General features: G+C 41.4%; 1 protein-coding gene across 2 annotated transcripts in view; it reads right to left on the reverse strand.

The window, feature by feature from the left end:
* TAF2 (TATA-box binding protein associated factor 2) overlaps positions 1 to 13,150 on the reverse strand; it is a 103,982-nt gene that overhangs the window by 88,451 nt on the left and 2,381 nt on the right. For both annotated transcript variants that reach the window (XM_073018331.1, XM_073018330.1), the window contains exon 3: positions 2,812 to 2,972. In XM_073018331.1, coding sequence (XP_072874432.1) covers positions 2,812 to 2,972 — 161 coding nt within the window. The remainder of the gene's footprint in view (positions 1 to 2,811; positions 2,973 to 13,150) is intronic.

Below are 13,150 nucleotides of genomic sequence, written 5' to 3' on the forward strand. Positions count from 1 at the left end.
TTTTAATTTCAAAATTGCTTTAACTGTTCATTAAAGAAGGAAAGTTATTTCAGAAATAAGTAACAGAAGCATCTAGGAACATGCTAAAGGCCTTAGCTATCTGCCTTTCCCAAAGTTCTCTTTAAAAGTAACATCTTTCACAGGTCTTTTTCACATCTAACTGCCAATAAACATAATATTTCTTCTGAATAATTGGTGTGTTTTTGTCATGTCTTATGAATCTTAAAAACCCTCTTTGCTATGGCAATCAGAAATATAAGACACAAATCTGCAGTTTTCCTCTAGGAATTGTGCAGTAACTTGATAGTGAGTATCCACCACCATCCTATACTTGCTTACCCTTCATGCTAATTTCATTAGCTACTTTCTAAAACTTATGTCTAATAAAACTCTAAAATCAATTTCTTTTTGAATAATTCAGAGGATAAACAGAAGCAAAAATACGAAAATCACCTCTCTTAAAGAGTAATCAAGATTCTAAAGCTAAGCAAAAAAGCAGGGATAGTCATGCATACTAGTCAATTATTAGTCAAGCATTTACTAAGTGGCCATGGCCAACAGAGCTATGCTTCTAGGTAAATGAAAAATTTTAAATACATTCCATCTTTCCCAATTTCCTAGCCTAACCTTTGAAAAGATTCTCTTTTAGAACTTCCTCTTCATTCTTTAAATTATAAATATATACAGGTCTGTGGCGTGTTAGGAACCAGGCCACACAGCAGGAGGTGAGTAGCGGGTGAGCAAGCATTACCTTCTGAGCTCTGCCTCCTGTCAGATCACCAGCAGCACCAGATTCTCATAGGAGCCCGAACTCTATCATGAACTGCACATGCAAGAGATCTAGGTCACATGCTACTTATGAGAATCTAATGCCTGATGATCTCAGGCGGAAGTTTCATCCAAAACGCCCTCTGCCCCCTGGTCCGTGGAAAAACTGTCTTCCACGAAACCGCTGACTTAGAACACTAAACGTAATGAGGCATCTTCCATTATTACTAGAGAAAAAATTTAGGGAATATCACTAGAGAAAAATTTTAGGGAAAATGTTTAGGGAATATCATCAAAATAAAAAGAGCAAAGTAAAGCTTGCTTCCTTAACAGACCAAGAGTCCTGTCATTACACTTAACAGATTATCTTGAGACCTGGGCAGCAACAACAAATTATTAGTAAGAAAGATGTATAGACACTGTGTTTTGTGACCGACAAACAGGCACCTTGCCCTATTATCAAATGCAGAGTTCTAGGCTGGAGAGGTTGGATATTTTGGCCTTCTGGCAAGGTAATGGGTCCTCTATCTGCTCTTCGTCAGGTGATCTTTCCACTTATTAGTGGTGTATACTAACCTCCTCAAAGGCAGAAGTTTTTGTTTTTGTTTTCTGGGGGGGAAGGGATGCAGATAATTTTGTAATAAGTCTTTTTATGTCAGTTCTACAAATGTGGCTTTAAAAGCAATGTAATTTCAACAACTCACCTTTGTGAAATGGAAAGTTACAGGAGTAAATCAGGGATTCCCTGAATTTTTCCAATCCCATTTGTGTATCTCCTCTCTAAATGTGAAAGATTTTAAACCAATGATTATTGGGACCATAAATACGTCTAAAAACAAGCCGCCCTTGTAAACCTTTGCAATTCCTTATGGCAGTGGTTCTCAAGCTTCGGTCTGTATCAGAATCACCTGGCAAGCTTGTTAAAACACAAACTGTAGGAGCCTATCCACAATTTCTGATTCAGGTCTAGGGTATTGTTTGAGAACAAGTTCCAGTTGATGCTTGTCTGGGAATCACAATTTAAGAACTGCTGCCTTAAGGCATTATACATCTAGACTAGTTAAAACACCATCTCGACTAAAAAGTTTATGATAAAGTTTTGGCATCCTACCCCTAAACACAAGGAATCACAGAAATAACATAACCCAATGTTATCAAAGCTTTGAAAAAGTAAGTGTCCTCACATGTATTGATAGTATTTAAATTAGCATAAATTTAAATACTAGGGCACAATCAGGTAAAATACTGAAAAGAGCCATTAGAAATGACAAGTAAAATAATCAAAGGGAAAAAATTTGTATGTGCCAAAACACTCACTCACCACTTACGACTGCAAAATGCCAAACAACTGGAGAATAATTATACAAATATAGTACACTGAGCAAATGGAGTATTATTTAACCATAAAGATGACAAAAAATGAAGCGCACAAACACACAGAAAATGGAAACAAACTATGAAATACAAAAAGTAGAACATAAAACTGATAACAGCAATACATGTTTAATGATAAAAACTAGAAGTAGCCTCAATAGATGTAGTATTTATTTAAAGTGAAGAAATAAGCTACTTTAGACCTAATATAAGATAGTTTAAGGCAGTCAATTTCATTAGCTACTTTCTAAAACTTTTCAATAGAATATTTCACAGAATATTTTGAAGTAGCCTCTGGTCTACAGATTACAGTGACCATCTAACCCACTGAAAATTACTTTCAATATTTATGAAGTAAATAGCTAAGAAAAACAGTAAAAGTAAAAAAAAAAAAAAAAAAAAAAAAAACACTAGGAAAATCTAATTACAGTTCCCAGATAACACTTCCTTAAAGTTTTAACATGCAGAAGGGAAACTTAGTAACTACGTTGGGCACAGCTAGCAAAATCACTTGAACCAAATGTGGTAAAACAGATCAAAAAGATTGGGATTCAAAGCCTAATAACAATCTTAAAAAAAAAAAAAATACTTCGAGAAAAACTAATCCGATCGTTAAAAACATTTTTTCAAAACTGTTAAAAATAATGACTTTTAAAGTGCATAACTTACTGTTTTGATTCACTGTGACAAACTTCCAAGGTTGGGTCATTATAAATAAAAGCAGCCTCTAAATCATTGATCCTTACTCGGTATATTCTACACTGTTTACTGTTCAACTTGATTCTATTCAAGTTTGCAACTGTGGGAAATACAGTCAGTTCCACAAATCCCTGCAAAGATAAGAGAATAACAACTTCATTACAAAGACTGGTATGTTTCAGAATATATTTCTTTTATTTTTACCACTTACACACATATTACACTCCAGACACAAAATCCCAAATAGCTACATACATATGTATGCTCTGCAAGTATCTTACTTTCAAACATGATTGTCCTAGTGACTGAATGGGTGTGAATTATGTATACTTTATCATCCTAGTGGTTCATATTCACGATTAGTGAAAATTAGGCAGTCAGAAAAAAGGGCTTGCTACTCTCAAAAACCAGAATTTTTAAACAGACTAGGATCTAAAAAGGGAAGAAAAAAAAAAATGACAGAGCAGAAAGAGAATCAAAACCAGAAGGTTGATGAGTGAAAGAACATGTCAGAAAAAAAGGGGTAAAAAATGATACCACTGAAAGCAACAAGTATGAGTTTCTGCTCATGAGTAAATTAGGACACGTAAAATGGCAAGAGCTACAAAAGATACCAAGGCAAGTAGGAAAAATCTGCTGCTATATCCAGGAGCGGCAGATACGTCACAGTGTTCGATCACTTCCTATCAAGACGTCCAGAGGCCGTATGTAGTTCGACCATGTTAGCTGTCAGAGGCTGTATGTAGTTCTACCATGTTAGCTGTATGTTAGCAATGTCTCTTATCCAACACATGAAAAACAGTTAAATACAGACTGTTCACCACCCTCTTGTATTGAATCAATGCGAAAGACGAACAGATGAAACACGGAATATATGTTCATTGATTTTAATATCCTGGGTTGAAAACTGATATACTCAAACATAAAACAAGGGAGGGCATGAAACTGCAGTATTTCAGGGGCTCCAAAGTGAACAGAAAAATTTCAGAGGCTATAACAGAAATATTTAAGAGAAAATTCAGATAGCAACCATAGAGGACTAGATTATAATGGCCGCTACCATGTACCAGACATTACACTAGATACTTTCCTATGTTCACTCTAATCGTAATACCAACTCTAAGAGACTACTTTATACTTTTTACAAAGAAGCTACAAATATTACTGTGAAGTATTTTAAAAAGTTAACTTTTTACAGATAAGATAACAAAGGCAAAAAAATTAGGTCAGTAATAAGTAGGGAATAGAGATTCAAACACAACTAAATAATTCCAAACAAATCCCACTATGCCATAATGCCTCTGGGTACAAGGGTTTTAAATAATATGCAAGAGTTGTTTTTAGGTAACATTTAGCCCCAACTGCTCAAGAAAGCCTAGAGATTCTGTAGCCCCTTTGTTCTCAATTCCCAAGTAAGAGGAGAGCCACACACTCTTAAATCAGAACAATCTGCACGTATCTGTGAGTTAGAAACACAGAGAACACAAGAGCAAAGTCCAAAATACAATTGATGAAGATTCTGTGTTTGAAGGTGCAAACTATGAACAGCTGTAGGAAGGATGACCAGAATTCCTTTTAATTAGAATCTGTCATCCAATCACCATTCTAAATTTAGAAGAGCTTGGATCAGCTGAAAGGTAAGAATTAGAACCAAGACAACTACAAAACAAAAGATTAAAGAAAGTACTGTCAATTGCTACTTGGGTGAGACATAAGAACAGCATCTGGCTTTCTAAACTCTGGTAACAATAATAGAATGCTGAAATGTAATTCAGGAAGATAGGAAAAGCCCAGTCTCCTTGCACCATCAGGCCTCTGCCACCGCCTAGAGCTCTAACCTACACCTGCCCGAAACATTCAGACCCATTAACCTCTACAAGTCTTCAATCTCTGCTGCCCTTAGCCACTGGCGTAACTGCAAGCCCCTCAGGTAGTCTAGCCTCTCACTCCTTGCTTCTTGCTCTCTCCCCACCACTTCACAGATAACTATCCTCCTGAAGCCCACATTCCATTTTAAACATTCCCCTCGTGCCTTTCAACCTTTTCTAAAACTCCCTCTCTACCCTCTTGCCTTAAATGAAATGGCTCCTGAATCCTCCTAGACAAGAAGTTACTTACTCTCCCACTCACTATAAATGAGGGTAGTGGAAAATAAGCATTCTCCTAGTTTCCAAAACTACTTCCAGGCCATTTATAGGATTTTATTTAACGTACACTATAAGGTTAAGGACAGTGTGGTGTCACCGTTAAAAGCAGGTGTTTTGGAGGTAGACTCCCTGTATAGAAATCCTAGCTCTACCACTTAGTAACTGTATGATCTTGGGCTAGTGACTCCAGCTCACTGTGCCTCAGTTTCTTCATAAAAAATAATGACATTACTGGCCTATTAGTGTTGTTATGACAACCGAACAGCCAGGCATGGGCTCACTCCTGTAATCCTAGCACTTTGGGAGGCTGAGGCAGGAGGACTGCTTGAGTCCAGGAGTTCAGAACCAGCCTGGTCAATATAGCAAGACCCTATCTCTACAAACTACTAAAAAATTAGCCAGGCATGGTGGCTGCAGTTCCAGCTACTGGGGAGGCTGAGGTGGAAGGATTGCTTGAGCCTGGGAGGTTGAGGCTGCGGCGAGTCGTGATTGCGACACGGGTAACAGAGCAAGATCACATTTCAGAAACAAAACAAAACAAAAACAAAGACAACTGAAAAACTTACTACATGGAAAACACTTAAAATTATAGCTGGCATCTAGTACATGCTTAATAAATGCTTTTGTTATTCTTTTCTGTTTATCCTTTGTGTTCATGCTATACAGGTACACTATCCTCTGTGCTTCTTCACTAATGTCTATGAAATTCCCCAACATTTGCTGAAGGCTCATACTCTTGCTTTTTTTTTTTCTTTTCAGAGACAGGGTCTTGTTCTGTCACCCAGGCTGGAGTGCGGTGTAGCAATCATGGCACACTGCAGCCTCAACCTCCCAGGCTCGAGTGATCCTCTCACCTCAGCCTCCAGAATAGCTGGGGACTACAGGCATGCTACTTCTGGTTAATTAAAAATTTTTTTCTCTAGAGATGGGTTTTATCATGTTGCCCAAGCTGGTCTAGAACTTCTGGCCTCAAGGACCCTCCTATCTCGGCCTCTCAGAGCACTGGGATTACAGGTATAAATACTGCACCCGGTCATATACTCTTCTTTTGTAACACACGTCTCCCATCATTCTAAGTGACTTGAATATAGATGTGTCTGATCCAACCAATAAAACTGCCTCAAAGTTCCCTGACCTCAATTCCTACAATCTTCACTTCCATCCAGGCAGAATCAAGATCACACTCTGAAAAGCACTTCATCACTGCTTAGAACTGCTCTGATGCTGACATTACGAACTCAAATGTCCACAATGCCTCTCCTCACCCTTCTCATTACTTCTCTACCAGTCCTCCTGTTCAACTGCCTGAAATCCTCCTGTCCTTGACTTCTTCCAGTTTCTCACCACAATCTTCTTGGCACTCCCTTCACCCTAAATCCTTAAATTCAACCGCTCCTCTGCCAACTACCAATTATCTTGCCCCTCTGTTTCATGTATCCATCTTTCCCTTCTGTTTAAGAATGATATATCCAAAGGTCCTTCAGCACCCACTCCCCACAGTACCCTCAGAAATATCAGTTTGTCTCTCTCCTATAATTACAATCTTTCCTTTCTGTAGAATGTTTTTCCTATGCCTATAAATATGTTCAAGACTCAAGGTTTTAAAAGTCTTTAGATCTATGCTACCCTGAAATGAATGTTTTGCCATCTTTCTCTCATACCTTCAAAAGAGAAATTCTTGAAAAAATAGAATGTGTTCACTGTTCCAACTCTCTCTTCCATTCAGTACAATATGACTTACGCAGTCATCATTCCACTGAAGTTACCTGATATGGTCTGGCTGTGTCCCCACCCAAATCTCACCTTGAATTCTCATGTGTTGTGGGTGAGACATGGTGGGGGGTAACTGAATCATGAGGGTCAGTCTTTCCGTGCTGTTCTCGTAAAGTGAATAAATCTCATGAAATCTGACGGTTTGAAAAACGGGAATTTTTCTACACAAGCTCTTTTTGCCTGCCGCCATCCATGTAAGAGATGACTTGCTCCTCCTTGCCTTCTGCCATGATTGTGAGGCTTCCCCAGCCACATGGAACTGTAAGATCTCCATTAAACCTATTTCCTTTGTAAACTGCCCAGTCTGAGGTACGTCTTTACCAGCAGCATGAAAATGAACCAATACAGTAAACTACTACCAGTAGAGTGGGGTGTTGCTAAAAAGTTACCTGAAAATGTGGAAGCAACTTTGGAACTGGGTAACAGGCAGAGGCTGGAACAGTTTGGAGGGCTCAGAAGAAGACAAGAAAATACAGCAAAGTTTGGAACTTCCTACAGACTTGTTGAATGGCTTTGACCAAAATGCTGATAGTGATATGGACAATAAGGTCCAGGCTGAGGTGGTCTCAGATGGAGATGAGGAACTTGTTGGGAACTAAAGCAAAGGTGACTCTTGTTATTTTTAGCATAGAGACTGGCAGCACTTTGCCCTGCCCTAGAGATCTGTGGAACTTTGAACTTACAAAAGATGATTTAGGGTATCTGGTAGAATGTCTAAGCAGCAAAGCATTCAAGAGGTGACTTGGGTACTGTTAAAGGCATTCCATTTTACAATGAAAGTACAGCATAAAAGTGTGGAAAATTTCCAGCCTGACAATGACAGAAAAGAAAATCCCGACTGAGGATGGTGGCCCACACCTGTAATCCCAGGACATTTGGAGGCCAAGGCAGGTGGATCACGAGGTCAGGAGCTCAAGACCAGCCTGGCCAAGATGATGAAACCCCATCTCTACTAAAAACACAAAAAATTAGCTGGGCGTGGTGGTGGGCACCTGTAATCCCAGCTACTCAGGAGGCTGAGATAGAGAATTGCTTGAACCCGGGAGGCAGAGGATGCAGCGAGCTGAGATCGAGCCACTGCACTCCAGCCTGGGGAACAAAGCGAGACTCCGTCTCAAAAAAAAAAAAAAAAAAAAGAAAATCCCATTTTCTGAGGAGAAATCCAAGCCGGCTATAGAAATTTGCATAAGTAATTGGGAGCTAAATGTTAATCACCAAGAAAATGAGGAAAATGACCAGGGCACGTCAGAGGTCTTCACACAGCCCCTCCCATCATAGACCAGGAGGCCTAGGAGGAAAAAGTGGTTTTGTGGGCCAGGCCCGGGGTCCCCACACTGTGTGCAGCCTAGGGACTTGGTGCCCTGCATCCTAGCCACTCCAGTCAGGGCTGAAAGGGGCCAACTTAGAGCTTGAGCCGTAGTTTCAGAGGGTGCAAGCCTCAAGTCTTGGCAGCTTCCATGTGGTGGTGAGCCTGTGAGTGCATGGAAGTCAAGAATTGAGGTTTGGGAACCTCCATCTAGATTTCAGAAGATGTACGGAAACGCCTGGATGCCCAGGCAGAAATTTGCTGTAGGGGAAGGATCCTCACGGAGAACCTCTCCTAGGCCAGTGCAGAAGAGATATGTGGTGTCAGAGCCCCCACAGGGTCCCTACTGAGGCACCATCTAGTGGAGCTGTGAGAAGACGGCCACCATCCTCCAGACCCCAGAATGGTCCACTGACAACATGCACCATGCACCTGGAAAACCTGCAGACACTCAACGACATCCAGTCAAGGGAGCCAGGAGGCTGCAACCTGCAAAGTCACAGGGGCAGAGCTGCCCAAAACTATGGGAACCTACCTCTTACATCAGCATGACCTGGATGTGACATGGAGTCAACAGAGATCATTTTGGAGCTTTAAGATTTGACTGCCCTGCTGGATTTCAGACTTGCATGGGGCCTGTAGCCCCTTTGTTTTGGCTAATTTCTGCCATTTGGAATGGCTGTAGTTACCCACTGCCTGTACTCTCATTGTATCTAGGAAGTAACTAACTTGCTTTTGATTTTACAGGGTCATAGGCGGAAGGGACTTGCCTTGTCTTGGATGAGACTTTGGACTGTGGACTTTTGAGTTAATGCTAAAATGAGTTAAGATTTTGGGGGACTTTGGGAAGGAATGATTGGTTTTGAAATGTGAGGACGTAAGATTTGGGAGGGTCCAGGGGCACAATGATACAATTTGGCTGTGTCCCCACCCCAAATCTCATCTTGAATTCCCATGTGTTGTGTGAGGGACCCAGTGGGAGGTAAATGAATCATGGGGGTAAGTCTTTCCTGCGCTGTTCTCATGATAGTAAGTCTCACGAGATCTGACGGTTTGTTTGTTTGCTGTTGAGACAAAGTCTCGCTCTGTCACCCAGGCTGGAGTACAATGGCACGATCTTGGCTCACTGTAACCTCCGCCTCCCAGGTTCAAGAGATTCTCCCATCTCAGCCTCCCAAGCAGCTGGGATTACAGGCACCCACCATCAGGCCCGGCTAATTTTTGTATTTTTGTAGAGATGGGGTTTCACCACGTTGGCCAAGCTGGTCTTGAACTCCTGACCTCAGGTGATCCGCCCATCTCAGCCTCCCAAAGCACTGGGATTACAGGTGTGAGCCACTGCACCTGGCAATCTGACGGTTTTAAAAACAGGAGTTTTTCCAAATACCGCACGTTCTCACTCATAAGTGGGAATTGAATAATGATAACACATGGACACAGGGAGGGGAACATCAAACACCAGGGCCTGTTGGGGGGTGGGTGACTAGAGGAGGGATAACATTAGAAAAAATACCTAACGTAGGTGACAAGTTTATGGGTGCAGCTAACTACTAGGGCACGTGTATACCTATGTAGCAAAACTGCACGTTCTGCACATATAACCCAGAACTTAAAAGTATAATTAAAAAACAAACAAAAAACAACAACCAAAAAGGGAGTTTTTCTGCACAAGCTCTCTTTTTGCCTGCTGCCATCCATGTAAGAGGTGACTTGCTACTCCTTGCCTTCTGCCATGATTATGAGGCGTCCCCAGCCACATGGAACTATGAGTTCTCCATTAAACTGCTTTCCTTTGTAAATTGCCCAGTTTCAGGTATGTCTTTATTAGCAGCGTGAAAATGGACTAACACATTACCCTTGCTGTGGTCACTAATGACCAAGAATTACTTTCAGTTTTCAAGTTTATATTTACGTTTACATTTAAAATTAATAACCATTACATTTCTTTTTTTTTTTTTTTTTGAGATGGAGCTTCACTCTTGTTGCCCAGGCTGGAGTGCAGTGGTGCAATTTCGGCTCACTGGAACCTCTACCTCCTGGGTTCAAGTGACTCTCCTGCCTCAGCCTCCCAAGTAGCTGGGATTACAGGCGTCTGCCACCACACTCAGCTAATTTTTTTGTATTTTTAGTAGAGGCAGGGTTTCACCATGTTGGCCAGTCTGGTTTCAAACTCCTGACCTCATGATCCACCAGCCTCAGCCTCCCAAAGTGCTGGGATTACAGGCGTGAGCCACCACGCCCAGCCTCCTCCTTCTTAAAATATGTTTTTCAGCCAGGTGCAGTGGCTCACACCTGTAATCCCAGCACTTTGGAAAGCCGAAGTAGGGTGGATCGCTTGAGCCCAGAAGTTTGAGACCAGCCTACGCAAAATGGCAAAACTCCATCTCTACAAAAAAATACAAAAATTAGCCAGGCTGGTGGTATGTGCCTGTGGTCCCAGCTAGTCAGGAGGCTGAGGTAGGATAAGCACCTGAGGCCAGCGAGGTTGAGGCTGCAGTGAGCTATGACTGTACCACTGTACTCCAGCCTAGGCGACAGTCTGTCTCAAAAAAAAGGTTTTCGCTGGTTTCTACAGGCCAAGTGTCAGTTTTCTCAAATATCATATTCTTCAGATATTTCTCCCTGATGCTCACTTCCTGCTAGATACTCTAAGTGAGCTTTTCCACACCCTTTATGAACAATTGTATATCGAAGGCTCCCAAATATCTCACCATCCTTTATCTGCACAGACATGTAGCCAACTACCCACTATTCATCTCAATAACCCCACAGTGCATGAAATGTAACATTTTCTAATCTGACCTATGAATCTTTCCTCTCAAACCTGCTGCCCTTCCCTTCCATACACAGAGTAACCATTTGTTTAAACTTATGCATTTTATCTTGTACTCTATCACACAGAAGTAGATGGCATGATCAATTGCTGAAGGCTCAGTTACAGTAACAACTGAGAAACCTCCCACGGGATGCTGCCTTAAATTAGTAGACAATATATAGGATTATCTCTCCTAGCCAAAACAGAACTGAGAACCAAGGGTTGAAAGTTGGAGTGACTACTCTCACTATTATACCAAAAAGGCCATGGAAGGAATTTTTCTGGTTTTTTTTTTTTGGGACAGAGTTTTGTCTTGTTGCCCAGGCTGGAGTGCAGTGGCACAATCTTGGCTCACTGCAACCTCTGCCTCCCGTGTTCAAGTGATTCTCCTGCCTCAGCCTCCCAAGTAGCTGGGATTACAGGTGCCCGCCACCATGCTCAGCTAATTTTTTGTATTTTTAGTAGAGATGGGGTTTCACCATGTTGGTCAGACTGGTCTCGAACTCCTGACCTCAGGTGATCCACCCACCTCAGTCTCCCAAAGTGCTGGGATTATAGGTGTGAGCCACCATGCCCAGCCATGGAAGGAATTTTTGCCTCCTGTCTCTGACCCTGGGTTCAGTGTGTTGAGAGGTCCTAGTGCCCAAGTAAAGAATGCATCCAGCAGGGCATATACTCATGATTCCATTCCATTGGAAGTTGAGGTTACCTCTTGACCACCTTGAGCTCCTCATCCCAAAGAACCAAAAAGCAGCGAAGGGGGTCCTCTTCTGGCTGGAATGAATCATTTCAACTATCAAAGAGAAAATTAAAGCTTTGCTATACAATACGGACAAGAATCACATCTGAAATCTAGGGGATTTCCTGAGATGCCTCTCAGATCCCCCCTAACAGTCCTAGGCAACAGAAACTGCAACAACCCAATAAAGACATGAACAGCACTGAATGTCCTAAAGAAACAAGGGTCTAGGTCATCCCAACAGAAATGTCAGCAGAAGGAAAAGGAAACACCAAAGGAGTGGAGAAATAAAGCAGTGTATATCAACTTCAGCCATGCTACCAGCTAAGGGAAGCAGGGACTGTTACAATTTAGTTTTATACTATTTCTTTCAACCACTTTTCTTTCCACTATCTTGCATAAAAGACGCTAGAGGTGACTAATATTTTAGGTGGGAACAGGGCTGAACTGTCATCTCTCACACTAACAGAATAGCTCAGGCGTTAGCAAACTCTCTCTTAAAGGGCCAGATAGAAATATTTTAGGCTTTGTGGGTCATACAGTCTGTCTCAGCTACTCACCTCTGCCAGTGTAGCTCCAAAACCTCCATAGTCAATATATAACTAAATGGGGATGGCTGTGTTCAGGTAACAATTCACTTAAAAAATAAGTAGTCAGCCACTGCCAACTCTTTCAGTGGCTCATAGAACTTTGTAAGTTCCCCATGTTAGGAGCATTAGCTTTTCATCTCAACCAAAGACAATAGTGAATGTGTTGGGGTTAAAAAGATAGACTGTTCTGATTATTCTCCTTTTGCCCCTCCTGATCTGCTCTCTACGCTACTCAATACCCTAGGAGTTTCATTAACTGGGCTCTACCCTTCTAGATGGGTTGGTCCAACAGTTTCCACAAAAAGGAAACTGGAAAGCAGAAGGAAAGCAAGTTTATATAAATTACCCCAGATTCCTTTCTGCCAGGCTGCAGGTAAGCAGTAGCTTCATTCTTCTATTAAAAGACACAGTTCCTACAAGGTAACTCTTTCCATGGCTACAGTAGGTTCTAGTAACTTCCCCTTCCCTTTGTTGTTTCAGGCCTGGAAGTGGCAACTGTTCCTCACTGTTAATAGCTCAGAGGGTTCCTCCACCTCATGTTGGTTTCTGTTAACTCTGTTTTAAATAGTCCATTCATTTCCCTCAATTAGCATATATATATATATATATATATGCCATTTACTTCCTGCCAAGATCCTAACCCACACAACATCCAACCAAAGTTTCCAGTGGGAAAGTCATCCACAACCCCTTTATAGCAGTCCTGAAAAAGTCATGTGCAACTTCTGTCTATTGATTCCTGTGGGACAACACAGGTGGAAGGGGGAATGACAGATGTAAAGAAAGTGCATCGAACTCTTATCATTTGCCAACTTTATGCCCTTAAGAAAGTTACTTAACCTCCATTCTTTTAGCTGCCTCAATTATGCCTTAATCCTAATATGAGGATTAAAATATTATCTACCTCATAAGGTAATTATGAAGATTGAGTTAATACAT

This window comes from Chlorocebus sabaeus, chromosome 8 (assembly GCF_047675955.1).
Source record: "Chlorocebus sabaeus isolate Y175 chromosome 8, mChlSab1.0.hap1, whole genome shotgun sequence".
Taxonomy (NCBI): Eukaryota; Metazoa; Chordata; class Mammalia; order Primates; family Cercopithecidae; genus Chlorocebus; species Chlorocebus sabaeus.